General features: G+C 39.7%; 1 protein-coding gene across 9 annotated transcripts in view; it reads left to right on the top strand.

Moving 5' to 3' along the window:
- The window catches only part of LOC127370892 (protein unc-13 homolog B), a 67080-nt gene that overhangs the window by 45520 nt on the left and 2721 nt on the right, over positions 1 to 18839 (top strand). For 5 of the 9 annotated variants that reach the window (XM_051413363.1, XM_051413362.1, XM_051413370.1 and 2 more), the window contains 29 exons: positions 818 to 864; positions 1079 to 1157; positions 2116 to 2190; positions 2407 to 2626; positions 2803 to 3030; positions 3130 to 3271; positions 3511 to 3680; positions 5611 to 5726; positions 5871 to 6034; positions 6518 to 6668; positions 6862 to 6930; positions 7391 to 7480; positions 7680 to 7817; positions 7967 to 8097; positions 8279 to 8364; positions 10056 to 10182; positions 10313 to 10409; positions 10619 to 10762; positions 11360 to 11437; positions 11738 to 11815; positions 15767 to 15855; positions 15980 to 16126; positions 16426 to 16549; positions 16675 to 16728; positions 16871 to 16948; positions 17556 to 17703; positions 17886 to 17942; positions 18161 to 18253; positions 18370 to 18529. In XM_051413363.1, the coding sequence (XP_051269323.1) occupies positions 818 to 864; positions 1079 to 1157; positions 2116 to 2190; positions 2407 to 2626; positions 2803 to 3030; positions 3130 to 3271; positions 3511 to 3680; positions 5611 to 5726; positions 5871 to 6034; positions 6518 to 6668; positions 6862 to 6930; positions 7391 to 7480; positions 7680 to 7817; positions 7967 to 8097; positions 8279 to 8364; positions 10056 to 10182; positions 10313 to 10409; positions 10619 to 10762; positions 11360 to 11437; positions 11738 to 11815; positions 15767 to 15855; positions 15980 to 16126; positions 16426 to 16549; positions 16675 to 16728; positions 16871 to 16948; positions 17556 to 17703; positions 17886 to 17942; positions 18161 to 18253; positions 18370 to 18529 (3380 nt within the window). Of the gene's footprint in view, positions 1 to 817; positions 865 to 1078; positions 1158 to 2115; positions 2191 to 2406; positions 2627 to 2802; positions 3031 to 3129; positions 3272 to 3510; positions 3681 to 5610; positions 5727 to 5870; positions 6035 to 6517; positions 6669 to 6861; positions 6931 to 7390; positions 7481 to 7679; positions 7818 to 7966; positions 8098 to 8278; positions 8365 to 10055; positions 10183 to 10312; positions 10410 to 10618; positions 10763 to 11359; positions 11438 to 11737; positions 11816 to 12005; positions 12685 to 13882; positions 15524 to 15766; positions 15856 to 15979; positions 16127 to 16425; positions 16550 to 16674; positions 16729 to 16870; positions 16949 to 17555; positions 17704 to 17885; positions 17943 to 18160; positions 18254 to 18369; positions 18530 to 18839 lie in introns of those variants that run through there. The other 4 variants (XM_051413365.1, XM_051413367.1, XM_051413366.1 and 1 more) reach the window with 4 other exon arrangements.

Raw genomic sequence — 18839 nt, 5'->3', positions numbered from 1 at the left:
CTGTTGATTTCAATGTTGTGGGATAACAATGTTCATTTTCTTTCTCCATTACTTGTCTTTGTCAAAGGGAATGCTTGTGTACCCTCCAGAGCATGCAGGGTTTTATTGAAAACTTAATCTTGCAATTCTGCAATTGGCTCCATTACTTCAGTTATTCTGCATAATAAATAGTTTATTATTGGTTTAATTCATGTTGTATCTTTAGAGTACCATTCCCCATTTCTTTTTCTAGTGCTCGTGTTACAGCAGCTGCTTTATGTTTTCCCCAGAAGTTTTTCAAATACTATCAGAAACTCATACTGTAAGAGTGAAACCCAGAAGGATCTCCACTTTCAACATCTGTCATCTGAGAGACAGATACGTAGATGCTGATGAAAAGTTTACCTTTGAGGAAAAGTAAAGCAACTACATGTGTAGTTCTTTATTTACAGTTTTGGTGGTTTTGTGAAGTCCTTGTAAAGTTATGTAGAGTGTCTCTTAAAAGAGTTTGTGGCAAGAAAAGTTATTTTAACAATCAACAATTGCATCTCAACCTGTGTAATACAACTTACTCTGTGGTTTTTGTATCAGTATATTGGTCCACCATTGCATTTCATACACCATCTTTTACAATTAAAGAGTCAGTTGTATTTGAACCTGTGTTTTAAAGGCATCATCACTCTTTTTTTATTTGACTTTGCATGTTCTGTAACATCAGAGAGGTGAAACTCAACCAAATACAACTTTCCATTACTTCCCTCTTCTTATGATATATATTGCTGTGCATCAGGCTTGTTGTAACTCAACAGTCTAAATTCTCATATTTGAAATCTTGTAGGTTCGAGATGAAGAACCCAATGCTCGACAGGCCTGGGTCAAACCAGGGTAAGTCACTGTTTGGTCAGTTTGCTCACACACAATTTTGGAAATAATGTTAGGTATTCTTAAATAATAACTGTAGTAGCAATACACTTGCATATTAATACAAGTGTGGCTATAGTATTGCGACCCTGTTGTGATGACTGTGAAAATGCCCTGTTGTGTTTTTGTATGTGAGGACTTTTTTATTAACTTTAATACTCTTTTTGATGGTACATAGTGGTGGATCTGGTCTGTATGGAATTGACAGCATGCCAGACCTGCGTAAAAAGAAGCCTATCCCCTTGGTCAGCGATGTGGTCAGTACTAACCTATAACTAATGTCACTCCTTCACTATATATACTGTATGTCATATGTCATCCTGTTTGTTTTGTTCTTTCTTTGTGAATGCATGTCTTTCTGTGTATGAGACCACCACAGAAGTCACAGTTATTCTTTTACCTTTGAGCTGAATTTGGGATGAGATTGTTATCAACAGATGGAGACAAATATGAAATCAGACTGCTAATTTCTCTCTCCCTCCTCTCTTAAACCCGAAACTATTCCCCACAACTCTCTTGAATGCATACACTCTCCTTGGTCAGGCTATGGTAAGTTAATAGAACCCAGTTGCCACTCCCTTTTGCAAAATATCAAGTAGGACAAATAAAACAGCAGTTGCCTCAAACATTTATGCCTATAGCATGTTGATCTCTCTGATGGCAAACCTCTTGTTTTATACAAATAAAAAAAAAACATTTGCATGCATTCTCTTGGTCATGGGTAGCTTTTCTTCCTACTTGATATTATCATTATGATATATAATCACCAAATCATTCCCCCACTTTTTGGTTTGTATTTTCCTTCACCTCAGCCATGTAGAGGCAAACAATAAAGGCACACGAGTAGAATATGCTACTAACACTGTCACAAAAATGTTTGGATGATGGTTTTGTTATTATTTTACAGTGTTGATACTGGTATAACTTTATCCTTTTTAGTAATTTCTTCTTCACTAGTTGCCTAAAGCTAATAATACTCACATGGGGTTTACGCTCATCGGTTGAGAATTCATCAGTGGGAAAAAAATACTTTATTAACCCTACTCACCACCCTTACAACCACCCCAGCCACCTTTTTAACCATACTGACCTTCATTGTTCTAGTAAGGTGCTTGGGTCGTGGGTTGTGTGTGCTTTTAATAGACGCTAAGTTGTTGTAGGTGCTTTTAATAAATGCTAACTTAGCCAAAATGTCCTTTGTCATCTGTTGTTCAGTCCCTTGTCCAAGCCAGGAAGGCGGGGATCGCTTCTGCTATGGCTGCACGGTCCTCAATCAAGGATGAGGAACTGGTGAGTACAACACTATATACTTTCTCTGCCTTCATAATTGGATGATAATATCATCCGTTCCCCCCAAAAGATTTTAATGGTGATTTAATAAACCAGTGCACATTTCACATGCTTGTGGTGCTGTAGGTGCTGTGTGCCTTCTCTCTTACCTGCCATTTCTCTCCTTATAAATGAAACAGGAAATCCATACATTTAAAAAATGTCTCCCCTCTGTAGAAAAACCATGTGTACAAGAAGACCCTTCAGGCCCTCATCTATCCCATATCCTGCACTACACCACATAACTTTGAGGTGTGGACTGCCACTACGCCCACATACTGCTATGAGTGTGAGGGGCTGCTGTGGGGAATAGCCCGCCAAGGCATGCGTTGCTCCGAGTGTGGGGTCAAGTGTCATGAGAAGTGTCAAGAGCTGCTAAATGCTGATTGTCTACAGCGTGAGTACTGAATGTTGTTGAATATAAAGGATTCTGAGCAGTTGACCAGTTTAACATATTTCCTCACATTGACAAGCTTTCATTTCCTTAAGAAAATGTTAATAGCTTAGGTATCTCTTCACGTGCACTGCTACTAGTGAGACAGTATTTTTTAAAACTTTTGTTAAATTATTTAGGTGCTGCTGAGAAGAGCTCTAAGCATGGAGCTGAAGACCGGACTCAGAATATTATCATGGCCATGAAGGACAGGATGAAGATCAGGGAAAGGAACAAACCAGAAATCTTTGAGCTTATCAGGGAAGTATATGTCATCAGCAAAGCCATCCATGCGCAGCAGATGAAGACTATCAAGCAGAGCGTACTGGACGGCACCTCAAAGTGGTCAGCCAAGATCACCATCACAGGTATAAACTTAAAGTTTACTCCTCAGCATCGATCTCAGCAGTACCACAGGCGATTCTTAGTAATGCTAATTTTTGTTCGTTTTGTCTTTGGCGCAATAGTCGTTTGTGCTCAAGGACTTCAGGCAAAGGACAAGACAGGATCCAGTGATCCATATGTCACTGTTCAGGTGGGCAAGACCAAGAAGAGAACCAAGACCATTTATGGCAACCTCAACCCTGTCTGGGAGGAGAAGTTCCACTTGTAAGTCATCAAAATGTCTTTGTTATCAAATGTGTGTATAAATGTAAAACTTCATTCTTGCGCAAGGGTCTTCCTAATAGAGTTAGTGTGTATGTATAATAGCAGGGCATACACTAGCCTGGAGTCAAAGACCACATATTGCCGTCATGCTTGTTCTTTATAAACACTACCAAGGAATTGCATCCTCTAAAATATTATTCTTTAGTTGATGTTTTTCTTCATTTTCTGTTTTGCGCTAGTGAGTGCCACAATTCCTCAGACCGAATTAAAGTACGTGTGTGGGACGAGGATGATGACATCAAGTCGAGGGTGAAGCAGCGTCTGAAGAGGGAATCTGATGATTTCCTGGGCCAGAGTATAATTGAAGTTCGAACACTGAGCGGAGAAATGGATGTCTGGTACAACCTTGGTCAGTATGCTGTGTTCTTTATGGACATACAGTAAAAAGTATACTGTTTGTATACCAGGAGTGAAATGAAATATGGTCTGTTTTATTGGTGTGTAGATGTGAAGGACTTAATGGAACCAGGTTATAACTCAGTCACAAACTTAGAAACTCTCTCATTCACGTGTGATAGCAGCAGAGATGTAGTGTTGCCACAACAGGCAAAGAAAGTATATAATACTACAAGTAAATAATAACTGCTACAACTTTAACTCTTGCAGGTATCAAGAGTAACAGCTACATGTTGTTTCTCTTGGTAGTCTAATAGTGAGAAACACAACTTCTTGGATCCTAAAATATTACAGTATAAAGATATTTTATCCCAGGGCCCTTAGATCATGACATACATCATGTTGTTCCTCATGTGCCATGTCTTTTTTACTTAATACTACCTCAGGCATTTTCTCCCTGGCATGCAAGGAAATCATCTACAACAAGCTAGATTTTATTGTACGTGACTTTCTCTTAATGAAGGATGGATCTGCCTCTGATGAAGCGTACAGTCTTACCACATTTGTGTGTTTGTGTTTGGTGCCAAGAGTTCCATTTTCAGTAAGTCCAGTCAGAAGCTCATTACCCACGTCTCCTTTGCCTGCAGCAGTTTTTTTTTCTTTTTTTTTACAGAGCCAATGAGTGGCCCCAAGGCGCATATTGGCCTGCTTGAAAATAGTGGCTTTTCCTGGCAAGCTTATTCTATGAAGTCCCTTTGCACTTGCTCATTTTACGATAAATAACTTGTTTCATTATAATCCCAAGTACTATTCCACAGGGTGTGAAGATATTTTCATTAGGATTAGGCCTGAGTTCTGTCTTACAAGTACACAGGAACTGATGTATCAGTCTCTTTTGCTTTTTTGTATTAGCACTGGTTGTACAGCACAAATGAAGGTAGCAGTGGATACATCTCAGGATTATATCTCTTCCTGATTGTGTCAGTTTGATCATGCAGACAAACTGCATTGTCTTTGGAATTATATTTCTGAATTATCTCTGTAAGATCTGCCTCCTGTGTTGTTTGGTGTTGTCAGTTGACAGCTTTTATCCAGACATCAACTCACTGTTGGTCTATGAACACTTCTAAATTGATAGAGTAACTCACCCACCATTACATAGCATGCATTAGCATTATGCCATACTGTTTTGATGTCTGTCTAAAACATCTCTTGTGTCTACTTGATTAAAGTGCTAAAATTTACACTGTGGCAATAAATAAATCTGCCACTGGAACAGCATGGCAGTGAATATGAATGTGCCTATAAATCTGCTGTTGTTTCTTTTAAACTCTTGAGACATGAATGCACGATTTAATATCCATCTGATAATTACATGAACAAAATACCCCCTTTCAGAATCATTAGGAATTAGAATTTGAAGCAAAATTAATGATCAATCATGTTATGTGCCCGATCCATTTAAACCATTTTCCCTTCTTCATCTATATCTTCTTGTGCTCCAAAGCACCCCTCCCCTCCCTTCCTTAGTCTCCCCCTTTCTCCTCCTGATGTGTGATTATCAAGTAGCAGCACTCCAGTCGGAAATCGACCGCTCCGCCGACATGTACAAATTACCCCTAATGATGTGCCTGTCAGGGCAAATAGCAGGGGTGAGCCGCCAAGCACTCCACCTCCAGAGAAGCTCCGGCTCAAGTGTCTTCAGTGATCAGCCACAGACCCATACAGCCCACTGCCATTGTCTCCCTCACTATCAGCTGGAGGACTTCTATTAGCTCTGCACTGCCATCAAACTGTAGAAACAGAACCCCCTACAATAGAACTGCCATGTTAATAGTCAGTAATTACTGTTGTGTTAACAGACCTGGTTTCATGTGCGTCCATGTCACAGATTTGGATTGGAGTTATGAATCAAGAACGTGTGTATTTGTGTTTAATTACAGAAAAGAGGACAGACAAGTCAGCTGTGTCAGGTGCCATTCGCCTCCAAATCAATGTGGAGATCAAAGGAGAGGAGAAAGTGGCTCCATATCATGTGCAGTACACCTGTTTGCATGAGGTATTTGATTCTACAATAACCTAAACACCCAGGCTAGTACTTATACCTTAAGCTTTCAGGAGTGCGTCAGTGAGGTAACAGTCACAACAGGAATCTTTAATAGCCATTTAAATGACATTAACACAATGTTTCTGTCCATTACAGAACCTGTTCCACCACTCCACTGACGTGCTGGGCCAAGGTGTGGTGAAAATCCCAGAGGCACGTGGAGATGATGCGTGGAAAGTCTACTTTGACGATGTGGGGCAAGAAATAGTGGACGAGTTTGCAATGCGCTATGGGATTGAGTCAATCTACCAGGCCATGACGTGAGTCTGACATATCACAATGGACAGAAGAACACACTCACTAGCTCTCTCTTTCTACCCGTCCATGTGTTTGTCACCTCCTTACCCCCCCTTGTTACTGGCCCTCCCTTTATGCCTTTTGCAGACATATCAAAGTCCCTCTCAATGCTGTTCTCATTGCCTGTTTGCCTCCAAATGAAAGAAAATCCATTATAAATGGGATGAGGATGGATTTGTCTCTTTGAAATGTCATGCTCCATACAGATGCCTGTTAGGGCCCATCATTCACAGAGAGCACACTCCAATTGGCCATCCTTCAGCCTAAATGTGCCAGCTAGCTGATGGCCAGATGAAATGACTGTTCGTAATAGGGATCATTTAGTGAAAACAAGGACACAGGCTGACCAAATAAAGGCACAGCTATGACGTGTCTTTGTAAATGGGAGGAAGAGGAGGCCTGCTGCTCAGGTCTTTATCAAGCTTTGCTTATGCTTCTCTTTCCAGGCACTTTGCCTGTCTATCGTCTAAGTACATGTGTCCCGGGGTTCCTGCAGTGATGAGCACCCTGCTGGCCAATATCAATGCCTTCTACGCTCACACAACCGCCTCCACCAATGTGTCCGCCTCCGACCGCTTTGCTGCCTCCAATTTTGGGGTTTGTATTACTGTAGCACACACACATACACACATACAGGCAATAAATATGTCTTGTCTCTGTGTTTTTGCCTCCCTCTTCCTTTCTCTACTAGTTATACATACACATGTGTATGCAGCTTTTCTTTCTGCTTATTGTTGTGTACATATCCACTTAATACTCATATAATCTCTCTTTTTTCTTTTATTTACAGAAAGAACGCTTTGTGAAGCTTTTAGACCAGTTACACAACTCCTTGCGCATTGACCTCTCAACCTACAGGGTAAATTTTAATTGTACTAAATAAATAGCACTGCTATTAATGACTGATATTGTTCTCAAAAGGTATACTGTTATTATTATTATTATTATTATTATTATTATTACTGCCTATGACATCAAAATATCGTTTAGCAGTGTCGATAAATAACTGTAATAACTTGTTTTTGTGAATTTAAGGTATACATTAACCCATGTAAAGTTTGCAAATTGCACTACCTACCAAAGTCCTTAAATGAGAAACCTTGTAGTCTAAGGTTTTAATCTATATTTTGTGACATGTTACTTATTCATTTAATGTCTGTCTGCAAGTACAAACTGTGGCAGGAATCTGATTTCCAGTCTTGAACAGGAGTGAAGAGCATAATTTCTCTACACTTGCCTTATTGATATGTACTATACGCCCGTAATGGTCTTTAATTATGTTGAATTTATTAAATGAAACTTGTTTTTCTTGTCTGTAGAACCACTTTCCTGCCAGTAGCAAGGAACGCCTGCAGGATTTGAAATCCACCGTGGACCTTCTTACCAGCATCACCTTCTTCAGAATGAAGGTAGCTAAAAACATTTAATCTATTGTCACCTAGTTACTGTAGTTGCTCCCTATAAGATCTTAGCAAATACATTGCTTTTAAATGGGAAAGTATTCCATGTTTGAACTCTTTCAATGCAGGACAACCCTGTCGTCAGGTACTCTAAAATACTGCTTGCAGTCATTGACAGCCAGTGTTTCTATCTCCATCTGCTATTCAGGTCCAGGAGCTACAGTCTCCGCCTAGAGCCAGCCAGGTGGTGAAGGACTGTGTCAAGGCCTGCCTCAACTCCACATATGATTACATCTTCAATAATTGCCACGAGCTGTATAGCAGGCAGTACCAACCTGTTGACACAGTGAGTCATTGTCTTAAGCCTGACTGCAAGGCATTGCAGTGACTGTATGTTTACTAAAGCAGAAATAAAATCCATTATATTGATTGTGTTTAACCTCTGTCAAGTTCTCTTTGAGTGAGTGACTGACTGTGTGTTGTGTTCTAATCTAGAACAAGGAGGATCTCCCACTGGAGGAGCAGGGTCCGAGCATCAAGAACTTGGACTTCTGGCCCAAACTCATCATGCTCATTGTCTCCATCATTGAAGAGGACAGGAATGCCTACACACCTGTGCTTAACCAGTTAGTAAATAAATGTTGATCATATTGAGAGTAGGAGGAGATTAGTTAGCTCAAGATGTACACTTAATATGAATGCTTAAATCATGATACTTTTTTATATATATATATATATATATATATGATGATGTTTGGTCTCAGAAATCTAAGTCACAAGTTTGTCATATTGTTGCCTCTCTCTCAGATTCCCTCAAGAACTGAATGTAGGGAAGGTGTCGGCGGAGGTCATGTGGACATTGTTTGCTCAAGACATGAAGTATGCTATGGAAGGCAAGTCACACTCATTGTCATATATCCTTTATCCCACTCATAGTCGCTTGCTGTCTATCAGTGACACACAGAAGTGTACAGTATCATCATTTCTGCATGATGAATTGTTCGGCTTTTTTATGTTTTGCTCATGTTTTCATTTATTAGAACTCTTAATACCATCATTTTCAAGCGAGACATTTTACGCTGGCAAAAACCACCAGCTCCAAATCTAGTACAAAACATTGTCTTAATGTACTGTGAATACTGTAGGTATTGTAATGTGTCTCTTGCTTCACACTCTTGGCTCACTAAATAATATACGATAGTATTAGCATATATGTGTGTGCAGTATCCTATACTTACCAGATACGTATTTATTATACTGAAACTGGAAATGGCAAGAAGAAATGAGAAGTTCTGGGGCAAAAATGATAACGTGGCATGGAAGAAGTGAAAGAGCGAAATAATAACTGCAGTAATAACTGCAGGGTTTGAAAGCTGCTTATGTCTCCTAGGAGCCTCTCTGTGATTTTTCTCTGCTCTACTGTACTGTACAGAACCACCAGTCCCCAGAGGCAGTCAGCTCTTATCCCAGCCCCTGTCCTCAAGATGAATCCCCTACAGAGACTATCACTGTGAAATATCTGTTTCACATACTCCAGCACAGAAGTGATGGCCCTTTCATTTTCAATCATGCATTAATATAAAAAGTGAAGGAAAATGTGTTCAGAAATGAGTCCTGAGAGATTTTGCTCCAGGAGCACTACCAAAGAGTTCTTCAAATTTAAATTTAAATTTAGTAGTAGTAGTTTTTAGTGGGTCACGAAAAAAATACTGAAGTGCCTGGTACTCAAAAGCTACTCATTATTATTGCTTATGCAAAATTATCATTACGAGCGTATACATGACATACAATCTTTGTTTGAATATAAAACCATCAGAGGACATTTTGTCCAGAGAAAATATTTTTAATACTGCTATTTTTATGGGGATATTTTATAATTATGCTTTGACTTTACAGCTTTTGGTAAATTTAGAGATGACTTTGTTTTAGGGTTAAAAGATAGGTACACATTATTTCAAGTCTGTCTTGGAACAATAATCCTGTTGGATATACATTAAAATCACTGTTGGTTGCTTTAATGGTTCCCCCTGTCCACCCTGGCCATGAATTGATCCCTTACTCCTCACATTTGCTTCTGCTAACTGTGGAATTATTTCTGTTTGCGGTCAGTAAAGTAAATGTTTTAATACTTTAAATGATCTGACCCTATCCTGTAATCCTAAAATTAGGATTATGCCATGTCTGGGTCAGATTAAAAATAAAGGTATAAAGGATAACATTTTAAAATGAAGGTAAAAAATGAAGCAGCAGAGGCTTCTGATGTTAGCCTGACGTTAAACGTACTACAACGAGTTTGTAACTGGTTAGGAAACAGTCTCAGTTTAATACTGATACCCCTATATGACCTTCAGGGAGAATATTTCTGTTTCTATGTAATTATTCTTAATTATTTATTATTAGTTATTATAGTATTCTGCTTTCATCAGTAGTATGTAGTACACAGTTTCGAATACAGCCTGAGTCACAGCCCAAACACACTTTATTCTACCCTTCCCACAATGCAACTTGATGGTATCTACCCAAGTCTCTGGCACAAGCTCACCACAATGCTCACAGGCTCTTCTTCATGTCTTTGTATGTGCAGAACACGAGAAGCACAGACTGTGTAAGAGCACAGACTATATGAACCTGCACTTCAAGGTCAAGTGGCTCTACAATGAATATGTCAAGGAGCTGCCAAATGTTAAGGGTGTTGTTCCCGACTACCCATCGTAAGTGCTTTTGACTTATTTTCTTTCTAACATAGTCATTGGTAAGGGATAAAACAGCAGTAAACCCCCTAATTTAAAGTTATTTAAAAATATATGTATTAACTCTGATTGTTTTTATTTTTCCTTGTAGATGGTTCCTACAATTTGTGCTACAGTGGTTGGAAGAAAATGAGGATGTATCTATGGAGTTTATGCATGGAGCCCTAGAGAGAGACAAAAAAGACGGAGTAAGAAAATTCAGATAAACCTTTGATATGTTGTTACCTCTGCCATGATTATGTTTTCATAATAATGGTAAAATGGAAAAGACCGAAGTCCATGTTTACAGACAAATACACAGCATCAGCATATCGGCTACCAGCTAGCATGTAGATATTTAAGTATTATTTATGTATTTGTCTGTGTTTTTTCCCTTGCCCACTCTACACCGTCTCAGTTCCAGCAGACGTCTGAGCATGCTCTGTTCTCCTGCTCTGTGGTGGATATCTTCACCCAGCTCAACCAGAGCTTTGAGATCATTAAGAAACTGGAATGTCCCGACCCTAACGTCATGGCTCAGTACAGCCGCCGCTTCTCCAAGGTAAACCCACTTCACTAGATGGTGACGCCTAACACCTGCTCTCAAGTACACTACATTGATTTGATCTTTTAAGTTGCTGGAGCTACATTAAACATGTTGCGGTTTTGGGTCTAAAATATCCATAATTGATAATGCATTGACTGTCAGGGATCATGTTGGCCTTTTTCTTCCAAAACCAGCTCATGACTGTGACTATTTTCTTTTCTTAGAATGATTAAAACATATGAGGGAAATTACAGAACAGCTACACCATTGTCTAGAGGCAAATTCACATTTTTTGTTAAGGGAATTTGTCATTTGCTCATTAAAATAAATGTTGAATTGGGCATAATACCCCCTTCCTGGGGGGGATGGAGGGACAGCACAGTTTTGTGTTTCCAGGTTTTCCTTCCTGCATGCCGGAGAATACATTAAGGGACATCTGGGAATGTTTATAATGCTGTAGAGAGATGATCTTTGGGACATATTCCCTGAAAGTCCAATATAATCCCCTCTGTCAACATTGTAAAAGTAATTGGATATAAAACTGTTAAATTGTTTCAAATAAAATGTTGTTGCTGCCACAGTTTTAATGTATTTCTTCCTCTTCATCTTCAGACTATTGCCAAAGTTCTCCTGCAGTACAGCGCCATTCTGACCAAGAGTTTTCCTTCTTATATCGACAAAGAGAAGATTGTAAGTTGTCACCTTTTATAGCATCATCATTTTGTGAAACTTATTTTATGCGTTATACAATATGCCATTTCGAAGTCATTGCTGTTGTTTACTTATTAATTCCCGTCTCCTGCTGTCTGTCGTCTATGTCGTAGAACTTCTTTTTGACTTACACTTGTGTTTCCCAAGTTTAATAATTACCTAAATAAAAACTAATATATGTATTCTTTGTTTAAAAGATAACTTACACAGCAGTCATTGCAATCACTTTCAGATACTGAATAGTTCCTGCATGTGTGTAATCTCTCTGTCCTCTTGCAGCCATGTGTCCTGTTGAATAATGTGCAGCAGTTAAGAATCCAGCTGGAGAAGATGTTTGAGTCAATGGGTGCCAAACAGGTAAGTCTAATGACAAAGGTGTGGATGAATTTGCTATGGCGTTCTTCTGGATGGAGGAAAATATCCAGCATGATACTGCTGATGCCTTAATAGCTAAAAAAAGAAGATAAAATGACTAATAGATTATGCATATGATATTTTAGGGGCGATTACTTGTACAACAGTTGTATCTGTGTCTCTCGCATATCAGATTGCAACAGAAGAAGCGCGGGTATGTACAGTAGTGGTAGTTCAGAGCCTATGAAGGATTAGACAAGGCCATAGTGGAAGTTGTTCGTGCTGTGAATGCTATTTTATGTTGCATTCAGGTTGTTAGAATGGTCTATATGCCCTCTCGGTGTCTGATGTGATGCTGTACCATAGATCAACACTGACAGAGATTAAACCCTGCACTGCCTAATGGGCTAGGACATATTGAGGCGGAGACTTAATTAAATCATGTCCTCTGTATTAGTGTCCTTAGTATAGCTACAGTAAGGACAATCAATAGCTCCTTTTCCAGCTTTGACCTCCCTCTGCTTTGAATCCATACTATGCTTTTAATGTAGCTGTAGCATAGTATATATTGTTGTAGTGCTAGGTCGGTTGTATGGTTGTAGCTGTTGGACACTGTAGTTAAAGTTTCAACCACTGTCTTCACTTAAAATTCAAGCAAGATGCAGAAATTGTGGAAGAGGAAGAGGAGGCAGGAGAGGAGGAGGTAGGTTTTCATCATAATCTGAGCAGGGCTTAAACAGGCATTTATACATATGAAAGTACATCTTTAAGTTGTTTAATCAGTTTATTGGTGTGCAGTACACCCCTGTATTGATTTTTTTCCCCCCCTCTTCGTCTGGCTTGGACAGCAGGCCGCGACTGAGAAAGAGGAAGCAAAGGCTGTGGTGGGTACTGTGGATGGTAGCGGTTTAGGTTCTTAAGTAGTAGTTTGAACTTAAGTGTAGAGACCAATAGATCCCCAATCTTACATAGCCAACCCCTCTTCAGCATTGACAGTAGCTTAACTGTTCTAGTCTAGTAGCTTTTGCTAATAGAAAAAAAAAAAGATATAACCCGGGAAATGAGTTTGCATTTTTGCCCTTGTCTCAAAGCCACGTTGAACAAAAAGACTAATCTTCTCACTAGTCTGTCTTTACAGCCTTGTTGTGTTTACACTTGCACTCTTACAAACTGTTCTGACTCAAACTTTCCAACTTGTAGAAATTTAATTACACATTTAATTACAAGTTGAAAGTTTAGTGGTGGTGATGTTGAAGTCATGCAGCCGTGGTGTAGTTGCAGCACTGTATTAGGACTAAACTAAAAAATCTTTACATAGAAGCTCATGGTAGTGCTAGAGGAAAAGTCAGGTTTACCAAGTCATTAGAGAATCATTGTCTGAGAACCAAAATGTACAGAATTGTGGTACTATCCCTACATAATAGGATACACAGGTGGAAAAAGTCTTTTCATGGCTAATAATAATAATTGGTTGGTGTTTCTTTCAGTGTTAGTATTCCTGAACCTGCTTGATTTTAAGCTTTATCTTAAGTTAGTAGTTTGGAAAAGTCACATTGAGGAAAGTTTTCTTCTAATTTTGCCTGTCCAATGATTATCGCATCATGTCATAATGTGGTGGAAGTGAAAAGATGTTACACGTGAGAGATCACTAGAGTTTGTGTCTCGAAGTGAGTGGCTTATTAACATGGAGGGAAATCCCGAGAATGAGAAAAGGTAGAATGGTAGAATGGTGTTTGAGGATCATATTACAGTACTGTCTGAGATATGCTAATTAATTACCCTTTGCAGGAGTTGGGGGGGGTTTCCCTGGTTTTTTAGATTTAGCTACCCTCATTTTGTAATGCGGAATAACAAACTGAATTGCATCAATGTCAGTATTCCATCAAAATAGATATTATTATTATTTTACATGTAACAGCTAGGGAAAAATCAAACCAGATTAAATCTGGCATAATTATTTAAAACATGGAACAGATCAATAAATAAAACAATACAATTGTATAATATATTAACAAAAGAAGATATTTTTTTAGAAGAGTGAAGTAACAATATTTTTCCTCTCTTTCCTAGTGCAACAATAGAATGCTAGCATGGCAGGCAAGTTCACTGTATATGCAGGCATGTTTCGTGATACATGACTGCATATACTCACATGTTCATGTCACTACTTGTGGAAATATTGCATCACTTGTAATATTTATTTGGAAGTAGAGACGCCGAAATTAGCTTGAAAGAGCATCCTTTTGTTGAATGTGGTTGTGGTGTTTGCAGCAAGGAGACTGAAACTTCATTATTCTGTGTTGTCTTTTCACTGCCCCTCCTAGTTTGAGGAGAGTGAGGAGGAGGAGGAGGAGGAGAAGGAGGAGGAGGAAGTAGGGGAAGCAGGGGAGAAAATTGAGGTTGAGGTTTGTTACAGTCTGAAGTGGTTTTAACCTCTCATTCTCGTCCATCGTTCTTCCTACTCCCAGCAATATCACAGTGATTCTCAGTCCTACTAAAACAAGACGTCCCTGTGGTTATCATGGTGCAGTTTATTGTGTGCAGTTTTTACCGTCATCTGTGGTGATTTCCACCTCGAGTTTTCACCTTCTAACAGTGGCATTTTCCCTGACTTTTCCTCTAAACTGCTCACTCATGTCCCCCGAAATACAAAACTTTTTATTGTATCTTTTCTATAACTTATGTTTTCTTTGTAACTCTTTTTTTTTGTCTGCAATAGACTGACACAGAGAAGGTGGGTGCCAGTGTTATAAACAGAGCATAATGCTTTCCAGTGTGATAAAACCTGCAGTATTTGTGGTGTTGTATGAAAGTTTAATTTCAAGTGGCTCTTAGTAAAACCTAATGTTGGAGATCCTCTAGTATTTATTTGTTGCCTAGTTGTTTGATCACATAGTTCCTTCAGTGTTGTCACAACAGAACAGGATTTTGTTTTGACGGTTTTTCATTTTATTTCTGTTTTCAAAAAAAAAAAAAAAAAAAAATCCTACCACACATAGATGGATGCTCCGGTAGAAAAGGTAGGTTACGTGCACACCTAGGGTTTATCTGCTGCCACAGCACTTTACATGATGACCATCAATCCTCTGTAGTTTCCCACATGATATAAATGAACATCAAATTCCAAATGGTAAATGACTTCATTGAGTTAATTGAGGTTGTCCTCTGTTACCCTCCACCTGTCTGTGCTGTCGTAGACTGAAAGCGCATTTGAAGACAAGAAGGTGAGTGTAGGTGTACAGACTCATGCATATTAATATCCCCATGCGTACAAAAACACTCTCAGGCAAAACAAAAAGCATACAGCACATTACAAACAGAACACCATCCATTTCTAGCTGCCTTTTTGTCCCCCAAAGCCTTCCCTTGTGCTGCGTAGCAGAAATGTTTCAGTCTTTCCTCACTAATGGTGCTATGCGGCCCTGACAAACCATGCATCAAAAGGCCAATGGATCATTGACTTAATGAGCCACACCATGGCTTCATCCGTATGGCTTAGCTCCCCTGCAGGCTGTGCTTATTTAGATGATGCCAAGGTATACCTGTGTTAGGTATACTGGAGTTAATTCATGGATCTTTCACTTTCCTACTTGTTCCCTCACCCTGTGCTTGTGAGACTCACTACTTGTAAGACATACATCTCCTGCGGCATTAAACTTTAAACTTTTTTTCAATGCACTCCCTTTGAAAGTTGGAGACTGCTGGTAAAAAGGTGGGTTTACTCAGCTGTATGTGTTCAATTGTATTCATTTTTTTTCCTACAAACTACAATCATGGTGCTTGTGATGGACATTTCTCAGCTACAGGAGTACAGAATACAAACAATACAGGACACCCTCTCCTACCTTTTACTTTGATTCCCTTGTTATGAAGCGAGACAGATCGACTGTCGCCAGTGTGCTTTTATCAATCAAATCCTCACTAACTGGATTCTGTCTGCTTGCCTTTTTGCAGATGGACACAGAGGCCAGTGACTTACTGAACGACCTGCAGGTGAAGCTGAACAACGTGCTGGATGAGCTCAGCAGCACATTCGGGAACAGGTAGCCTAATCCTCACCCCTAAACAGACACACAACCACACACACTTGCATACATTTACAGTTAAATCAGTAACATCACAAGCATTTGTGTTGATAGATCTTTTTTTTTTTTTGTCTCTTTACAGTTTCCAGAGCCGTATCAATGAATGCATGCGACAGATGGCGTCTCTGCTGTACCAGATCAAAGGACCGCTCAACGCCAACAACAAAAACCAGGTGGACGCCGACTCTGACAACATGCTACGGCCACTCATGGATTTCCTGGATGGAAGGTGAGTGGATTAACTAAGATTTGAGACTGTTTGATAATATTACCATGTTTTTAGCCACTTCGATAGGTGCAATCTCCTCCGTCTATTTATTTATTGACGCCCTGTATATTAATTCATTTCTGTCCTGTTTGTTGTTTCCTTTTTCTTCTTTCGTGTCCTAAATCTCTGTCCCGATTATGATCCAGCAGAAATAATTTAGTTTTTAGAACAATTTTCAACCCTACTTGCACCAATTAGGGTTAACACGCTCTCATCAACTTGTGTCTATGTATTTGTGTGTGTTTGCATGTTTTTTGCAGGCTGACACTGTTTGCCACCGTCTGTGAGAAGACTGTACTGAAACGTGTGCTCAAGGAGCTGTGGAGGATTGTAATGAGCAGCCTGGAGAAGACTATTGTCCTGCCGCAGGGGAACGATACCTTTGTAAGCTCAACAACATGCAGCATCATCAGTCTAATGTTTGTGTGTGTGACTTCGAAGTGCAGAAATGAAACGAGAAAAAGAGCAGCAACTCAAATTTCATATTTTTCTTTGTTCTTTTTTTCCAGGGTGCACAGATTCTCTCAGCTGCAAAAGAACTGGGTCAGCTCTCCAAACTCAAGGTATTTTAACGCCTTCATATGTTTAACACCATGTTAAATGTCCCCCTGTGGCTCAGTTTCACCAAACTCTGACCACAAAATGACTCATTGAGAGGAAGTAAATCTATTTTTGTAGAATTAACCAATCTGTTTGCATGTGCAGGATCACATGGCAGGGGAGGCTAAAAGCCTCTCTCCCAGGCAGTGCGCTGTCATGGATGTGGCACTGGACACTATCAAGGTCAGTTTATACTGCGGGTTTTGGTTTCATTAGGATGCCAGGGGTAGACGGGTCAAATTAGCCTCATCAACTATTCATCCATTAATCAGGGACCCTGAAAGGTTATGTAAGCGGCTTGTGACCATAAGTTGTGTGATTTAACAGGTCAGGGGAAAGTGTGTGTAGGGTAAAGTGGTTGAAATGAGGGGTGAATTTTACAAAGCAGGATTAGTGGCCAGATAATTTTGGAAAGATTAATTTGGTTTAAACCTAACCTTCAGTTTTTACTCTTTAGTTTCAAATCATGGAATTGCAGTTATCTTTTTCCAAATTAAAGGAAAATTCTGTCCATTTCAAGCTCGGACCTTATTTGCTGCCACAATTATTGATTGTATTCAGAATGCAATAAGTTGACTTCACTGTGAGACTCAACATGTATCTACCAGGAGCAAAAACCTCACCTTGTTTACTTGTTTAGCTGCTGATCTCTGTAATGTTCTTATAACACTGAACACCCCCAAACCATCAAACTTGAATATATCCTAATATTTTGACCAAAATACAACAAACCTCCAGTTGTTCTTCCAGATGTTTAAGTGCTGACTCACCATCTGTTTCCTTTTTATAGCAATACTTCCATGCAGGAGGCAACGGGCTGAAGAAGGCATTCCTGGAGAAGAGTCCTGAGCTGTCCTCACTACGCCACGCTCTGTCCCTCTACACCCAGACAACAGACACGCTCATCAAGACCTTTGTGACCACCCAACATGCACAAGGTACTTCAGACCACTGCTTTAATAATACATCTAGACCAGGAGAGGGCACTATGTGCGTGTTTGATAATGGAGGCTTTTCACTGAATACTTTTAAGGTTTGCATCTGTATTTTGTGTATTTGTTGTTGATGCTGACATGTTATTGCTGTTATCTCTTTATCTCCTGTGCTGCCTGCGTGCCAGTGCACAATGGAAAGGGTATTCGGTTAACTCCCAATGAAAAAATACAGCCCAGCAGGGGTAGGTTTCATTGATCTGCCAGCCCTCCCCTCCTTCCCCACCCGCTCTCCCTTTGTACATTTTGGTTCTGTCACTCTGTGCTGCTAAGGTGGGTGGGGCTAACCCTAACCCAACCTCTCCACCTTCTCATACTGACTCTGCAATGTCAATGAATGTTTCTTTCCGCCTTATCTGTAACAATTTAGCTAATTTATGTATCTGGATGTACCTTAAACCAGGTTCAGGCGTGGACAAGCCAATAGGTGAGGTGGCTGTCCAGATCGAACTGCACACTCATCCTGGCAATGGGGAGCGGAAAGTGTCCGTCAAAGGTCTGGTTGAGTTTTCAAACCATGATGCTAAATTCATACATAAAATACATAGCCATGTGTTCCCTTCTGATTACATCATCCTCTTCCTCTGTGTATCTGTGTTTTTACACATTTAGTTGTGGGAGCCAATGACCTAAAATGGCAGACGTCCGGCATGTTCCGACCCTTTGTGGAGATCACCATGTTCGGGCCTCACCTCAGCGACAAGAAACGCAAATTCCAGACCAAATCCAAGAATAACAGCTGGTCTCCCAAGTTCAATGAGAACTTCCAATTGTAAGCATTCACTGCTTTTTAAGTTATACAGATGTGTAGATAGGTCTTTTATATTGTTTTTGTTATTCAGCAGCATCAGTATCTATGTAAAGGTTTCTCTTTCGTTTACAGTACACATGTACAGTATGTTTTCCACAGTCACAGCGACATGAGGAAACTTGGTAACTAGTTACCCCAACTGGCTCTAAGAAGCAGATATTTAAAAAATGTGACGCTTAGAATGATGTATGTGACATCAGATTTCATAGAGCTGCAACAATTAGTTGCTTTATCGATTAGTCCATCGACAGAAATGAAAGAATGAAAACTT

The sequence above is a fragment of the Dicentrarchus labrax genome, unplaced genomic scaffold (assembly GCF_905237075.1).
Source record: "Dicentrarchus labrax unplaced genomic scaffold, dlabrax2021, whole genome shotgun sequence".
NCBI lineage: Eukaryota > Metazoa > Chordata > Actinopteri > Moronidae > Dicentrarchus > Dicentrarchus labrax.
Note: the sequence above shows the minus strand (reverse complement) of the source record. Positions and strands in the feature narration are given on the sequence as shown.